The sequence below is a fragment of the Maylandia zebra genome, linkage group LG6 (assembly GCF_041146795.1).
Source record: "Maylandia zebra isolate NMK-2024a linkage group LG6, Mzebra_GT3a, whole genome shotgun sequence".
Classification (NCBI taxonomy): Eukaryota; Metazoa; Chordata; class Actinopteri; order Cichliformes; family Cichlidae; genus Maylandia; species Maylandia zebra.
In genome coordinates, this window is record NC_135172.1 from 21,191,020 (window position 1) to 21,207,542 (window position 16,523).

At 38.8% G+C, this 16,523-nt stretch overlaps 2 protein-coding genes across 4 annotated transcripts; one reads left to right on the forward strand and one right to left on the reverse strand.

The window, feature by feature from the left end:
- Nucleotides 1–265: 265 nt before the first annotated feature.
- snapc3 (small nuclear RNA activating complex, polypeptide 3) lies at nucleotides 266–8,283 on the reverse strand. Its single transcript, XM_004549399.2, has 9 exons — nucleotides 8,026–8,283; nucleotides 6,914–6,997; nucleotides 6,735–6,816; nucleotides 6,452–6,556; nucleotides 6,182–6,331; nucleotides 5,939–6,021; nucleotides 2,415–2,573; nucleotides 830–937; nucleotides 266–729 (listed from the first exon to the last, which is right to left on the reverse strand). The coding sequence occupies exons 1-9, from the start codon at nucleotides 8,256–8,258 to the stop codon at nucleotides 582–584; spliced, it is 1,152 nt and encodes a 383-aa protein (XP_004549456.1). The 5' UTR covers nucleotides 8,259–8,283; the 3' UTR covers nucleotides 266–581.
- A 1,235-nt stretch (nucleotides 8,284–9,518) lies between these two features.
- Nucleotides 9,519–16,009, forward strand: LOC101486776 (tetratricopeptide repeat protein 39B). 3 transcript variants are annotated; one of them, XM_004549400.4, is made up of 19 exons: nucleotides 9,519–9,562; nucleotides 10,524–10,593; nucleotides 10,961–10,992; nucleotides 11,175–11,291; nucleotides 11,440–11,571; nucleotides 11,662–11,738; nucleotides 11,925–12,054; nucleotides 12,170–12,275; nucleotides 12,374–12,439; nucleotides 12,794–12,902; nucleotides 13,023–13,090; nucleotides 13,179–13,238; nucleotides 13,308–13,469; nucleotides 13,567–13,658; nucleotides 13,933–14,053; nucleotides 14,133–14,244; nucleotides 14,320–14,437; nucleotides 15,030–15,146; nucleotides 15,448–16,009. In XM_004549400.4, the coding sequence occupies exons 2-19, from the start codon at nucleotides 10,564–10,566 to the stop codon at nucleotides 15,560–15,562; spliced, it is 1,764 nt and encodes a 587-aa protein (XP_004549457.2). In that variant the 5' UTR covers nucleotides 9,519–9,562; nucleotides 10,524–10,563; the 3' UTR covers nucleotides 15,563–16,009. The 3 variants fall into 3 exon arrangements, with proteins under 3 accessions (XP_004549457.2, XP_012774125.2, XP_004549458.2); XM_012918671.3 differs by having other exon boundaries at nucleotides 10,558–10,593; XM_004549401.4 differs by lacking the exon at nucleotides 10,524–10,593 and having other exon boundaries at nucleotides 9,534–9,562.
- The last annotated feature ends 514 nt before the right edge of the window (nucleotides 16,010–16,523 follow it).

A 16,523-nucleotide genomic window follows, 5' to 3' on the forward strand; every position in this document is an offset into this window, starting at 1 on the left:
ACTTTCACAAAGCCTGGACAAAGCTTTGCTCAAGACCACTTGAAAAATAAAAAAGTTTGACTAACTGGAAACAAAATACCAAATGGAAATGAGAAAGAAAAGGGGGGCGGCTCAAGACTTTTGCACAGTACAGTATAAAGGTGACAAATAGACAGCCTTTTAAAATTGTCATCTCACTAAGGTCGAGTTTCTGTTCCGTGTCACCCTCATTGATTTGAAGTACATCAAAATGAGTTAAACAAGCTGTATAAATGTCCACCAATCAAACATAACAACTCGGTTACTTTTAATGAATTCAATCAATCAAAAAGCTGTTTTGTGCATTTAAAAATCAATAACTTTACACACAAAAAAAAAAAAAAGACAAACCCACACACAAGTATGCTAAACATTAAACTGACCGTGCTGCTGTCAACTGAACTGTTTATCAGTAAATGTTACTGTTTAGCTCAAAGAGGAAAATCAAACCCTAAAAAAAGAAAAAAAAAAAACAGTTTTGATGACGTTGCAAGTATCAGACCATTTCCTTCTGAAATATAAACCATGTAACTGTATTATACAGCAATAAGTCATGAGAACCATTAATTAAAGGCACCCCGGTCCACATAGGGATAGGCCAAGAATTCTCCCAGTTTATTGCCTTGAGCGTCGTAGTGCATCATACGAAAGCATTTGTCACAGAAGAGACATGGGTCACTCGGAGCAAACTGGTCGTTGGTGGTATACCATCTAGAAAGACGAGATACGTGATCAGCCTTTAAAAAAATAAAAAATAAAAATAATAACACAAAGCTTCCGTTGTTTATGCAGCGCCCTGATGTCTCCTCACCTTCCGATGAAAACATGGCAGACAGCACACTTCTGGGTGAGGACTCTGTGCTTGTGCGTGAGCAGTGGGTACAGATTCTTGTCTAGACAGTCGTTCTTGTGGGCCAGTCTGTAATGGGTAAAGAGCAGGGAAGAAGACGACATTCTCACAGGCTCTGAGCGGTAGGAACACAGATTTGTCTCACATTCATGATATCAGGAGCTGCTTTCATGTGCGGTCGGCCTGCTTACGCCAACGCTACATAAGCTCGAAGATAACTACGCATCCGTTAGTCTTGTGAGAAATGTTAAATCTCGTCTGACAATGCATCTCATTGTCAGATGGGATTGCTGCAGCTGACAAATCCACCTCCTGTACTGCAGTAGTAATCAGTTTATTACTTTACGGTTTATTAAGCACAGGGTTTGATGTTAACTCAAACCAGATAGGCATGAGTATTTCTTATTCATACCAAGCATCTTATTCATGAGGAGCAGAGATAAGCTAAAATGACCCTGTTTGGCTGCATGCTTATTTGGTTGTGTGATTATCTGGATGTACTTTACTGTGAACTCCACCAAACAAGAGCCGGAAACTATTAATGCATTACCGGACTAACAGAAGATAAACATTTCGATGATTTTAGCTCAAACTTTTCAACTTTGACTTGGCCGTATTATCGACAGCTGAAATGTTCAGGTTTTAAGTTGCTCACTGGACACAAATAGAAAACTCGAGTTTATTGCACGTGTGTGTTTCATGTTTGCACAACAGCAATAAAAAGAAATAAAAATGACTTTGTAGTAATGAAAGAGCATCCATTAAAGCAAGTAAAGAATAGTTCCTGGTTGAACCTGGAATCATGGTGTGCACCAAGGTGTGTATTGTTAGGTGAACTGTTTATTCTAAATTGGCTGAAGGTGTCAACAGTTATCTGCCTCTCTGCATCTGCCTGTGATTGCCATTCACACTTTCAGCTTTAATGCATGGGGTTCAACAAAAATCTTGCACTGTTTAGGAACTGTAGCCTTTTTTATATGTAGGGTCTCCTGTTGGTTGAAATTTTTGCTAATAGCCAATAAATATTACTAATTCCTGTTATCCCTTGTTACAGAGCGAGACGTTAGAAAAGAACCAGGTAAATGTTAATAATCAAACTCTTTCACCTTGAGCTATTCAGCTGATATCTATCCATTTAATGTTCACAGGACACAGTGGGCTAAATCCTTCTTGATTTTATGTAGTGGTTCAGTAAGCTTCCTAAGCCTCCGTCCTGGTAGAGCCAACAGTACTGCTAGAAGCATGAAATTAAACCAGTTAATCAGTTATTTAAACTTCAGGGGGCCTAGTTTCATTATTACTGTACTAATTCATCTTAAAGACAGCTGTTATTCAACTGTTGCTGAACAGAGGTGCAGGTGTATAACGCAGTCTCTCTGTAATTTGTTTGAATTGACAGCAACACACAGAATATGACATAAATGTTATTTGAGGTTGTAATAGTTATAGTAATAGTGATATATAGTAATAACCAAAACTGAGCAAGAGTTGGAGTGGGCTCTGTAAAGAAGTTGAATCGCAGAACTAGACAATGAGTAGCACTAACCTAACATCTGTGATGATGACCAGGTGTTCGCAGTCGCCCTGGTGACAGTAGAGATACGGGAATCCCACTTTGACTTTCAGATCCTCCAAAAGTGTGTCCTCCATCTTGGCCTGGCTGTAGGATGGGAAGTTATGGGACTTAGCCCATTCAATTGTAGTCCTGCATCATAAAGCAAGAGGAGATAAGATGAGAAAAGATGTCTGTTATTCATCCAGAAGTTGGCAAATCCCCTTTTTATAATAGTTAAAGATTAAGTTAAACACAGCAAATGTTTAACAAACAGTATCTATGAAAGCAAAGAATAGTTTGTAGCTTAAAAAAGAAAACACAAAACAATTGTATTAGGGTAGAAATAAAGCTGAAATCAGAGTAAATATAATAAAGTAAAATAAGTGAAATAGAAAATAATGATAATAATGATAATAATGATAATAATAGAAAGATTTTAAAAAGTGAGCCGAGTTAAAAATTAAAATATAATATTTGACGTATATTTTTTACATGAGTTCCATGGTTATTTCACAGAATGATACATAATTTTGCACAAATCAAATCAAATCACTTTTATTGTCACATCACATGTGCAGGCACACTGGCACAGCACATGCGAGTGAAATTCTTGTGTGCGAGCCCAAACAAGCAACAGAGATGTGCAAACACAACAACACAAACGAGCAAAATACAAGAATGGCCAACCTGAAACTAATAAATATATGTACAATATATAATAGTGTATGCATTTCTGGATGTGTATACTAAATATTTTCCTACGTGTGTGTGTGTGTGTGTGTGTGTACACATTTTTACAAATTAAATAGTTAAAAGAGCGCTTATGTCAGTGATGGATTTATTAAAAGCACAGCAAATATCAGATGACGAGTCCTTTCAGTACCTCACCACAACAGATTAGCCTGAAAAAGAAATACCAGGGGAAAGATACACTTCTTAATATAAATTATGCAAAACTTTGTGGATTTTTAATGGATTTCTAACATAAAACAAAAAACATTTGGAAAATCTCAGTCTAATTCTATTCTAACTGTAAAACTGTGCTTTTTACAGGCCCCCAAATCTGCTGTCAGCAAGCCGACATTCAAATATCTATATTCGATGTTAACTTGAACTACACTCCTGAGTAAATATTCACAGAGCCAACAAACAAAACTGAAGGACCGAGCTTAAAAAGTTTTCTAATTTAAAAATTATACCAGAAAAAAATGTTCCTGATTGGATCTTGGGAGGAGGCACAAATCAAGAAGGACCTATTAAGTAGAACTATCCTCTGTCAGATCTGAGATGATCAGCTGGGAAGTTGCTGTTGGGCAATGCGATAAAGTGCTTAGTGTGTGCTGAGGTGTAGATCACAACGCTTTGTGACCTTAAACTAAAGTAGATCTACAGTTAGCTTCTGCTCTTTAACAAGCTTCATGAGAATGCTACACAGACCAACATGCACTTTAAAGGGCTGAGCATTTCTGGAGATTACGTCCTCATCGATTACTTCAACTGGATTTATGTCTCTAGGAAACAGATGACTGTATCGATACGACTGTAGGTTGCAATCCAATGAATAAAGACACAAAAAATATCAAATCTGCTAAAACTGTTGTCTTTATTTACTGTGACAGGTCTACGTTTTATAAATGTGAACAGTTTGCAACGGTCAGACTAAGTACACTCTTCAAGCTTCTATCTTTATCTGCTTTCATAAGCTGCAGATATCACAGTAATTATTTGAGCGTTTCAAGTTATTTAACAAATCATTAAATAGAACTCTTGAATAGACCTGGTATTCATAGAAATCCTGCACAAAGCCAACATTTAGATATTTTATTCCATTTCATTTTACTAACCTTTCTACGGCTCTCAGCTCCAAGCCCAGGTCACTCCTTAGACACAGTTTGCAAACTGCTGAGCACTGTAGAGTTATTAAACATTACTTAAACAGATCTAATAACTTTATTGTTTGGAATTCTTTCCAGACATGTAGGTCCATAAGGTTTTGGGCAGTAACCTAATTTTTGGTATTTTTGCCTCTGCACCAATGCACAATGCAGATGTGAACGAAGTGCAGACTTTCAGCTTTAACTCAAGGAGCTGAATAAATATATTCTATTAACTATTTAGGAATTACAGTAATTTTTATACAAAGTCTCCCATTTTCAAAGGCTCAAGAGTAATTTTGAATTTTGGACCTAAAACTGTACTTTAAGACTTTAACCGCTTTTACAATTTACTCAAATAAAAACTGAGAACAAATTTAAGGTGGCACAGAAGAAGTTAGCATTGATTCCCACCGTGTGTGTGGAGGTTTTACTTCTGCCTGTGCAGGTTCTTTGTCTTCCTCCCACAGTCCAAATAGAGGCATGTTAGGTTAAAATGGCTATTCTGGTTAAGTGTCAGCGGTCGTTTGTGTCTCTGTCTTAGTGACAGACTGTCAACCCTGTCCTCTCACCCTATGACAGGCTGCCAACCTCCCGCAACCTCGATTTGGACAAGAAAATGGTTGACTGGACATACAGACGAATGAATAATTGAAAAAAACAATCCAATCTAGCGATTGCTTGCATATATGCCTGCAAGTGTTTTGAAATGAAAGCCTTGTTAAGAAGTTAAGGGTTTTCAGCCACTGTGGAGTCAGGACTGTTAATATGAAACGATTGCGCTAAATTTGTTCAAGTTAAGCACCTTGAGGGGGCCATGTCAGGGAAGCTTGCGTGTTAAACTATGATACATTTTTTCCTAGGTCAGCTTTATTACGTTTGCAATTCATTCACTCGTGTTGCATTTCATTTTCAGAGGAGACACATGAGTGCAGTTGATAACTGTTTTGACTGGCAGCCCTGTGCAGGTGAAATAAAAAGATGTTCTACTCTCCAAATAAGAGCAGATTGCAATAAATAATAAACTCAATGATCTCTCTTTAAACTGCCTATTGAGTGAGTCATTGCTTGCTTTGTCACAATCAACCCAAGACAAAAGTCAAAGCAACATGAACAAATGAAAATGTCAGAGTTAGTCTTGTTTACAATTACTTGACCACTTTCTTTGGTCAAATAAATAAATAAATATGGTAAAATGGCAAATGGCCTGTATTTGTATAGCGCTTCACTAGTCCCTAAGGACCCCAAAGCGCTTTACACAACCAGTCATCCACCCATTCACCCACTGGTGATGGCAAGCTACATTGTAGCCACAGCCACCCTGGGGTGCACTGACAGAGGCGAGGCTGCCGGACACTGGTGCCACCGGACCCTCTGACCACCACCAGTAGGCAACGGGTGAAGCTTCTTGCCCAAGGACACAACGACCAAGACTGTCGGAACCGCGGCTCGAACCGGCAACCTTCCGATTACCAGGCGGCCTCCCAACTCTTGAGCCACAATCGCCCGAATAAATAAAATAAGAGGCCCATTTTTAATACCAGCCTTCTACAGATTTAGGCCTGCTGCCTTCAACTGTTGTAAAGGTCCTGGTTAAGAAATGCATAATCTTTAAAGCTTCCTAAAGAAGGAGGTACTTACGAGCTGATGTCCTGGCACTCGGGAAACCGCATGTCATTGTAGAAAACTCCTTCAAAGAAGAAGAAAGCTGACTTGTAATGATCCTGAAAAAGAGCACATAAAATATTTTTCTCTAGCTTACAACAGATGCATTTTTAAATATATACATACATGTATGAGAGTCCAGTCACACTAAATGTACAGAAACAGTTACATTTAGATACGGAGCACAGCAATATTATTCTGTTCGGGTCCTGTATTTACCTTGCTGATGAATTCTGGAGCTACGTCAGGCGTGTTGCTGAACTCTCCACACACTTGCAAGTCACTGACGCAGCAAACAGCATCCCTGAGCTCTGCCAAGCTGTGGGAACCCGTCATCAGGAGAGTCATGTGGGGTCTGATGTAGTTAAACTGCAGGAAATGCGCCATTAAATATAGTATTCAACTACAACACACAACACAGTGGCTTTTAAAAAAAACAAAAAACAGTTTTATGACAAAAGAAACAAAAACAAAAAATGTAACCCTTACTTTGTCGAACACAGCTGGGTAGTAGACATTGATGGTTAGAATGATCTCTCCTTCGGGAACCATGTCAGTCACCGTTTCTGGTTTCCTGCCAATGGTTAGGCGCTCCTGAAAAATAAGAGAGAGAACCAAGCCTCACGTTTAGATACAAGATGAAAGAGAAAACTAAAAATGTCTGGGAACCTGTCAAGAAGCCCCAGGGGATAATAATAAACACCTACTTTAGAGCGAACAGTAAATGCAAAGGTTAATTATGTAATCTCAGTCCCTAACTAAATTCACCCACCAGTTCATCTGCATAGAGGTCATGTCTGTTCTTTTTCATCTTTTTAAGAGAAGCTCTGTGGTCTTGCCTCTTCTTTCTTTGCCTGTATTAAAAAGAAAAGAAGCAAGTCACATTTAAAATTGCATTACGATACTGATCAATCGCATTTTTCATTTGTATGAACTGAAGTAAGGTCATACACTAGTGTTCTTAATGTGGGATCTGGAGGTACAACTTCTGTGTCAGGCTGCTGATCTTCAGGATGACATCGAAGCGAATCAACACTTCAAAAGAAAGAAAAAAAACAAAGTCATTTGACTGTCTTTGGTAAAAAGAACAGATCATCTTCACAGAGTTATCAGGTGAGAGTCATGCGAGTATCAGAATCGACAGGACTTTTTTTCTTTGACGTTTTGTTTCATAACGGCCATCGTTTTACTTGCAGCTCAATTCTTGTTCCGGAGTTTGCACTAATTAACGAGCCTACTGTGAAACTCCTGGACTGAAATCAACGTTTGAAATAATCATTTATTTTAAAAGCAACCTTCCAGTGACCACAAACGTCATGAGACACAAAAAATAAACATCACCCACTGTCATTAATAAATGTCATTTTAGTCACCAAAAAAAGGATAACAGCCGATAAATCGGCCCATCTCTGTTTAGTTTACAGACTGTGGAAGGAGTTTATATTTTCACACTGTTAAAGCTGGCATTCATTTCTTTAAAGAAGAACTAATAACGTTTTGTTAACTGGATAAAAAACAAAAAATAAAACATCATTTAGTTTTTATGGAAATTATAATAAAGATTTTACAAACTATACAACTAATCAGGGAAACATGGATCTATTTATAATTACAACTGACTTAACCCCATAACCTAAAAAGCTTCAGTTTTAATTGACATTTTTACACGACTTACTTGAACGTAACATGTACGTTGTTCTATATTTCAGTGTCTTTACGCCAACCTTTGCAGTTGTTTTCCCTCTATGTTTGACCACATGGTGGTTTTTGTTGTATTTTACGGTAGTTTATGTTTCTGCCGCACATTGGGACACTCTGTAACTCTTAATTCATAGTTATATAAGTAAGTGTTACAGACCTCTTCCACGTTTGGTGTGTTTACTACCAGTTTTGGGACAAACTAGATTCAGCTATCAGCTATTACACCTCATTATGTAATTTAACTAGTATTCTTAATATCAGTTTACCATTACAATTACTGCAACTGAACTTAATTACCATTAACATATTATTATGGTGCACATGCCTGGTCTAAATGTTTATCAAATGTTGATCTCGACTACCTGCACACAGTCTTAAGTTCAGCCATGGTTTCCGCACCGACCCCCATCTCTTCGGCAAAGTTAGCAAGAAATGCGTCCTCATCCGCCTCCTCATACGAGTAGTCGCTTGGCTTCAGTCTGCTCAGCCACTCCTTTTTAAAAGAGCCTATATGAAATGGTTTTGTATTAACATCGGGATATTCGTACTCCGGGATGTTCACGTTTGCATCTGTCGTCTGCTCGGACGCCGCCATGTTTCCCAGAACCCAAAAGTGCGCCGAGAATCTTGGGATATGTAGTTTCAGCGCTACAGTGCCGTTTAGACCTTGTATGATTAGGCAAACGGGAAAAATATTGGACAAAAGAAAACCAACAAACAGCTTTCCAAACATCTGTTTCATATATTATATAGTACTGTGCAAAATCCTTGAGCCACCCCTCATTAATTTGTGTGTTGCGTCCGAGGAGCCGGACTTTGTTGTAATTATTAAAAGTGATCTTCAGCATTAGTCCTCCAGGGTTTGGACACTGGTGGTAAAGGCTCTAAATACTACATTTTTGGTTCAATTTTTGTCTCATATACTGTATTTCCATGTGTTTGTGCATGTTTCAGCAAATTGCTGCACCTCTGTCCTACATCACAATATAAAGCCTCAAGGGGTAGCTCAAGACTTCTGCACCCTTCTGTATCTACATCTATTGTACTTGCTTTTTTCCCCCCTCTAATGTATTTTTTTTTTACATGGTATTACAGTCCTGTTGTGGACAAGAATGTCAGTACAACAAAAAATTGAGGAAAGGCTAAAGCTAAATTTGTATTAAAACAGACTATTTATGTTAAATGACAATAGTGAATGAGGCTATTTAGGCCTCCTTTCTTTCTTTCTTACTAAATCATCCATGAACTGCTCTTCTAGTATGCTGTAATACCTCATTAGATTGATTCGCTGAAGCTTGAATGAATGTGTGTGAAGTAGTCTGGCTTAAGAGTCAAGGAAGCTGGTTGGTAAGCAGACTCAGCAAACATTTTAAGTTCCCAAAGATAAGCAGTTTATTTACAGTTACCTCCATAACGTGGAACTTAAACCAAACCATCCCAAACTAACTCACGATAACTTAAAAACCAAAAATGACACAAACTGCGCAACAGCGCTCACCTTTCCTCCCTTATCTGAACCAACATGAGACTGACTATATATAGGACTGTCAATTCACCTTCAATTTGTCTAGCCTGTACCACTAGCTTAAGCTGCTGAATCTAAAACACAACACAAATAGCAGAGAATCACAAAAGGCTCACTGCTCTCCTGATTAACCCATTTAAACAGTTAAATGGCTCTATATAAGAAAATATTCTCGACAAATCACTCCATAATCCAAGAGACAAGCAAAAGAAAACATTGCTATGGAAAAAAAAACCCTCCTCTTGGTTTAGCCTGGGGGTGTGACACGTGACATCATCAGCACTTTAAAAGTCAGGGACTGCTAGGCAGACCCCTTTCCCCACACCTTTCCTATAATGTAAGACCTTCTGGTAACGCAAAACAAAGAAAGAATGGTAAGTATGAACAAATGGGTTAAATCTGCTACATAATAAAATATAAAGCAATATATTATTGAATATTTGTTTTAATCTGCTGACTGTTTGATTCTGACTGCAACGTAATGCTTGGGGGGGGGACAAAAACGGTATAGTAAGTAAAGCAATGTTACTTTGGCCATAGCTAAGCATAGCAAATGTACATGTAGAGAATGTGCTTTGGTATAAAATGTTGACACTTATTAGACAAGTGGTGAGTAGAAAAGTCTCCTGACAGCTCACTCACTTTGTCACAGTGTAGCGCAGCATGAGAAATTAGGAGGAAAAAAGGAAGTGATTTAGTTATGCAGGGACGTCACATGTATGCAGATAATCAGAAATTGTAACCCGTTCCAAGTAAAACACCCTGCGTACCGCCACAGCGCATTTACGCCACATCAGCTGCATGGGGAACAGCTGGAGGGATGTACCCCTCGATGACATAGTCTTTTGTATGGGAAAATGTTTTCCTCGGGTTCTCCGCCTCCCATTCCCATGCACTTGGTACAGTTTTGAGATAAGTTGTACTTGACTATCTCCTTTTCATCTTTTCTTTGGGTTACCATTTTCGCTCAGATTCATTTATCTATTATCGCTCATCTATTGTTATATAACAAAGTCAAACTGGGGCTGATTGTCAGGGCAAAAGTTGAGACATTCATTCGCTGAATGTCCAGGAAAATATAGCAGTACATTTAATGTAAAATGTCTAATGTCACGCCTTTCAGTGTAGGAAGAGAAGTGCTTTTAAGGAGAAAAATTAAAGATCTCGGCATTGCAATGCTTTGAGGCAAATTTGTGGGCTGGTCCTAAAAATCCAGGCCACACCCAACTTCTTACCTTATAAATGGCAAACTACCGTTAGTCTGCGCTTGGAGTCAGTGTCAAGACTTGTTGACTTGTTGCTACAGGGAAAAATATCAGACCTTTTATTTTTCAGTGACTTGGTTTAACTGCTTTTTATTTAACTCAAGCATCAAATGGAGGGTGAAGACAATTCACTACAACAGGTAGGTTCCCTCAGTTTCTCTAAAGTAATGTAATGAAAGAGGCGAGCTTTTAAAGGTGAGTGAATTTCAATGGTTGTTTCTGGCTTAAGTGCTTTTATTATAAGTTTTATTTTGCATGTTACTTTGAAATATTAAAGTTACATGATTTCAAAATAATAACACCCAGTAAACCCAGTACCAAAAAGCCTTGAAGAAAACTCTGGATAGTTTCATTTGTTTAAGATGCTGTGACAAAGGGCTTTACTGTGCAGGTTAATCAACACACTGAATATCAGCTCAGTGAGAACTGAACTGAAATGAATTTTTAAAAAAAGCTAACTTACACATTTTGGCAGCTTTGATTTCAAGTGTCTCTGCTTGTTTTCAGGTGGGTTTGAAGCAGCCCAATGAGGATGCAATGTAAGTGACATCATGCGATGAATATGCTTATTGTAAGAGTTCTAATGCATTTATCCTTCATATTTCAGAGTTATGGAACAAAATTCTTTAGACTGGCTCCATCATTTGGTTTTTGTTATTTTGATTTTGAATATTCATTTTTGACTCTTTGAAAAAAAAAAATTATTATTATTATTATTCAGATTGCCTGAAGAATTGCCTAAAATGGCTTTGGAGACAGCATTGAAAGAATGCTTCACTGCCCTCAATTTCTTCCTGAACAACAGGTTTGCCGATGCACTGGCTCTTTTAAAACCCTGGTAAGTCACTGTTACTCTAACAACCTGACTATGTCCCCTTTAATATGTTCATGTATTGGAACTTTATGACGGTATTTGGATACAGGTTGTATTTTTACTGTGGATTTGCAAAAAAATCCCCAAATTTTGCTGCCTTCCTATCCTCTAGGAAGAGTGAAAGCATGTACCATGCGATGGGCTACAGTAGCATTCTGGTGATGCAGGCCGCTGTGACTTTTGATGCAAAGGACATGGATGCTGCCATGACATCACTGAGAGAAGCCTTGCAGGTCTGCCAGAGGTATCCCAATAATTAGAATGACCATTTGATAAGGTGTAAAGTTTTAGGATCTCTTTGGGTTGTTAAAAATCAGTTTCTTAACAACTTTAGATTTCGGAAGAAAACGGGACTAATGGAAAGCTTGGCTAACCTTTGGTACAGACAACCAGCTGACAATCTGACAGAAGGCGAGTGAATTACTGTATCTGCTGACTTTACAGCTTGGGGAATTAATGAATTTGATCAACATGGTGAAACATGACATTTTAATGGCTGTGTCACCTTATCTGCCATTTATTAAACACACAAACAAAACAAGACATTTGTAATTTTTTTTTCCACACATAACATGATGTTGCATTTCTCATTATCAGAAGAGATGCATGCAGAGCTGTGCTATGCTGAAGTCCTGCTGCAGAAAGCTGCCCTCACGTTCTTGGATGAAAGCATAATAGGCTTCATCAAAGGAGGGATGAAAATTCGACACAGTTATCAGCTTTACAAGTAAGAGGTTTGGAGGCGGTGTTTATAATAGAAATGGCCACCAAAAACATTTTTATAATTTTTTTAAAAAAAGAGATATTTTATTTGAATTAATGTAAATGTTTTTCCAAACCAGGAATTGCCAGGCCATGGAAAAAGTCACAAAGGATGAGGAAAAACAGAGAAGCACACACATTCATTTTAGGGGTGGGGTCAGCATGGGAATTGGATCATTCAATCTGGTGAAAAAATAAGATTTGTTCCAAAATATTACAAAAAGTTTTATTTAATATATTTAGTAACAATGTTATATTATTTTTGGTTTATATTTTGTTACCAGATGCTGTCTCTGCTTCCATCCAGAGTCCTTAGACTGATGGAGTTTTTGGGCTTCTCTGGAGACAGGGTAGGTGAGACCACATACATACCAACAGAACTCAATAAGTGTGGACAGCAAGTGGAAGTGGGTCTGGAGAAGTGGAGTTATGCCATAGAGAAAAGAGGAATGAAAGTTGGTAGAGACAGAATACATGTGTGAAAGAGAGGGAGGCAGGCGGAAAGGTGAAGCTGTAGTGAAGGTAGACGAGTTTAATGGATGTAGTGAAGGAGGACATGCAGAGGGTTGGTGTGACAGAAGAAGCTGGGGATGGGGTGAGACGGAGGCCAGTGATCTGTGTTGACGAGTCCAAATGGGAGCGCCCCAAAGAAGTTGTCCTGTCCTTAATATTTTGTCAGTTAAAAGAACTGAACTGTCTCACAGGAAGTGGGTTTGTCAGAGTTGAGAGAGGGAGCAACTACCAACAACCTGCGCTCCATCCTCAGCACCCTCACTCTGCTGATGTTTCAGCTCTACATCACAGTGATACTTGGTGAGCACACTGTAGGCTGGGGCTGTTGCTTCTCCTAAATTCAAAAATCGTGTCTAATCTTAAATAATACCAAAGTTATCATTCATTTGACTTGAATTAATGTGAAAATGATTCTTTAAGGGACTGCTGATGTAAACCTAAGTGAATGTGAGGCTCTGCTGAAACCCTACTGTGAAAAGTTTCCTAATGTAAGTTGTGGGTGTACCTTACTACTTGTGCAAATATTAATCTTTTAATGCCTTTTAGTGTAAGAACTCTGACATTTTTCCTTTATAGGGGGCTTTAATGCATTTCTTCAGTGCAAGGATTGCTGTGCTCAAAGGAAACTTCACATTTGTAAGTACTCATGATGTCTAATGTATGTATTTATAGAACTTTCTCTCATGTAGTTATTGCTCTGTGTAGGCCCAAGAGAAGTTCTTGGCATGTATTGCATCGCAGGAAGAGTGGCGTCAGATTCACCACCTGTGCTACTGGGAGCTGATGTGGGTCTACTCCTTTGAACAAAACTGGTTTGAGGCCTATCGATACGCCAACTTGCTCAGCAAGGAGAACAAGTGGTCCCAGGTATCTAATGTGACAAAATCTCTTTAACCCTGTAATCACATTACTGATTCTTTTCTCTATTGAAACCTTTCTGTTGCTTTCTTTTCCCCATTTCTAGGCAGTCTATGTATTTCAGAAAGCTGCCATCTTGAGCATGATGCCAGAGGAAGAAGTGAACAAGTTCAATGAAAATGTGGTGGAATTATTCAGGTGTGCAATATACACTACATATACACTAACGCTCCTTCATGCATCTAGGATGCAGCAGTCTGTCACTGAAGGAGCTCTGCAGCTCAGCAACATTTACATGCATGGGGTGGGAGACTCTGTCCATCAGAAGTTATTTTGGCCAGAGTCCTTCTGTCTCCCACCACCTGCACTAGGTCCAGGGTGCATCCCAGAACAGAGCTGGCCTTTCTGATGTATACTAACAGTACTATTTAGTTTGTATCAATAAATAAAGTCACTGAAATGTGGTTTGAAGGCAGGTGGAGGGCCTCAGGCTGAGATTTGCTGGGAAGTCGATTCCAACGGAGAAGTTTGCAGCGAAGAAGGCCCAGAGATACTCCTCTTCCACCCCCGTGAAACTTGTCGTTCCTGCTTTGGTGAGGACACGTTCTCTCAGTGAACTGATGTGTTTTTTTTATTTTTGCATTTGTAAGCAACAATCATCTGTTACCGCAGGAAATGATGTATGTGTGGAATGGCTTCACAATAGTAGGCAAAAAACCCGAGCTGACTGAAGGAATCCTGTCAACTTTAGAGAAAGCAGAAGAGCAGCTCAGAAATGATCCAAGTGAGGAAAATTTTCTAATCAGTGGGTGTTTTTTAATACTGACACAAGGCTTACAGTTTACTGTGTGATGTGCAGACCCATCAGAGTACCACACAGGCGATGAGTGCGTTGTCCAGCTGCTGAAGGGTCTGTGCTTAAGAAGTCTGGGACGGCTGGTCCAGGCTGAGATCTGCTTCAATCATGTCATCTCCAGGTGAGCTTGTCTTGATGTCACTGCAATACACCAGAAGCATTCGAGTGGGAGTCTACTGAAAGTCCTCAGCAGAAACTTTTACTTCAACAATCCCTTCATTAGACTACTTTTCCAAGAGCTGATCTGTTTAATGTCCCACTTAGGGTCTTCTGCAACCAATCAGCACTGGGGATGAATCGGAGGGGAGAGCAGGTTAATAAGGATGACAGTAAATCAATGGCAGAATGGTAGATGTGCTGACGCGTTAATGCATAAATAACAGGCATATTATTTACATTTTTTAACTCCTCATTGACCTTTTAACAACATTTAAATGTTTCCGGTCTTCCCTGACTCTTAAAAAGGACGAACACAACTGGCATAACATGTATTGCGCAATACATTTTAATCAAATGTTTTAATAATTGATGATAAAGCAGATTTCTCTGCTTGATTACTGATTATTGATGCATAAATATCTTATCTGGACAATTTTACCTCCCTGTGGTGTTAAAAATAAATCTTGCTGCTGCTGTTGCTTTTTATAATGCTTCTTAACAGACAGACTGAAATGACTTTTGTTTTTTTTGTTTCGTTTTGTTTTTTCTTTCAGTGATGGTGGCATCAAGCATGATAGCTATCTGGTGCCCTTTACCATGTATGAGCTTGGCCTATTGCACAAGCAGAAAGGTGAAATCAACAAGGCCATTGCTGTAATGGAAAATGTCATGTAAGTCTTTTCAAACAGTCTTTTAATTTGAATACAAATAAACTTTGAAGTTACCTTAAAAACAATGGACAAAATTTCAAAAAGATGTTTTAAGTTTGACGTGTTATCTATAGCACTTTGAGTGCCCAGTTAGACTGGAAGTCTGCTATATTAACTCACCAGTCGCTTAAGTAATTACACTTTGAATTTCGGTCAACCAAACAAACCCACACACGCAACACAACGGCTACCTGTTTGTTCTAGCAACATCTAGAACCTGCTGCCATGTTACATATTACTGACTCTTTTTATTTTTTTGCAGGACGAACTACAAGGACTACAACATGGAGTCAAGGCTGCATTTCCGCATCCATGCAGCACTCAACACCATGGGCTCCTTTGCAGCCAAACTTCCACCATCACGCACGGCAGCTTAAGAGATCCTATTACATGAAACTTGACAGAAAAAGGGCTTTAAACCTGACATTGTTTACTGTTTCATTGTCTGTTGCCTTCAACTCTGAAGGTCCTTGGTCTTCTGCTCTTGGTGGTTTTTTCCAAAGCATGCTGTGGTTTACTTTGCAAATAAATTAAGGGTTCACTCCCTGCCTGGTCGTAATGCTAAATCTGCAAATTATTTATTTTTTGTTGTCATTATATTTATGAAAATATAACCTATTTAGTCTATAATTAAATGAGAAACAAGCAAGCAAAGGCTCCAGCCTGCCTTTATGATTGCAGCTTACCTGGTATTTTAAACAGCATGCCTGTATCACAGATTGCAGCTTAGCCATGCTCTAAGGTCCTTCTGTACAGCTGAGTGCCAGATGAAACAAAGTACTGGGATTGGCATTTTCAGAATAAATATAATGTTCACAATCCTGTCTGCTGCTTGTGTGAATGTTTCTTCTCGGGCCTCTTAAAAAGAGAATTTAATCTCAGTAAGATTGAGTTAAGTGAAGATTTCTGTGGAAAAATAGCATTGTGTTTGTGCATTTGATTACTGAAGGTGAAATGGCCTTTGATCAAATACACGATTCCCACATGCATAATCTATACAAAAGTACAGGTGAGGTTGATGAAGTAAGGCAAGGCTGAGATTGTTTGGACAAATATGCTGGCCAAAGGGTGTTGATGATAGAGGTGCCAGGCAGGAGAGAAAGGGTAAGACCACAGAGAATATTCTTAGATCTAGTGAAGGACAGCCAGGGGGTGGGCGTGACAGAAGAGGATGTTGGGGAAAATGATTTGCTGTGGCGACCCCTAAAGGGACAAGAAGGAAAGAGGGGAAAGACATACATATAGATCCATATATATTAACGTGACCCGAGCATGCTTCTTTTAAAATGTATGTTTACATGTGTAAAAATAAAAATAATAAAAAATGAGGACTGAAAG

Bases quoted from the DNA above. Each gene is read 5' to 3' on its own strand.
- snapc3 (XM_004549399.2), bottom strand. From the start codon at position 8,258: ATGGCGGCGTCCGAGCAGACGACAGATGCAAACGTGAACATCCCGGAG. The intron at 6,332-6,451 runs GTAAGGGTTACA...CATTTCCTGCAG, and splicing joins ACCCAGCTGTGTTCGACAAA to TTTAACTACATCAGACCCCA. The intron at 6,022-6,181 runs GTAAATACAGGA...GCTCTTTTTCAG, and splicing joins CTCCAGAATTCATCAGCAAG to GATCATTACAAGTCAGCTTT.
- LOC101486776 (XM_012918671.3), top strand. The intron at 13,091-13,178 runs GTAAGTTGTGGG...TTTCCTTTATAG, and splicing joins ACTGTGAAAAGTTTCCTAAT to GGGGCTTTAATGCATTTCTT. The intron at 14,245-14,319 runs GTGAGGAAAATT...TGTGATGTGCAG, and splicing joins GCAGCTCAGAAATGATCCAA to ACCCATCAGAGTACCACACA.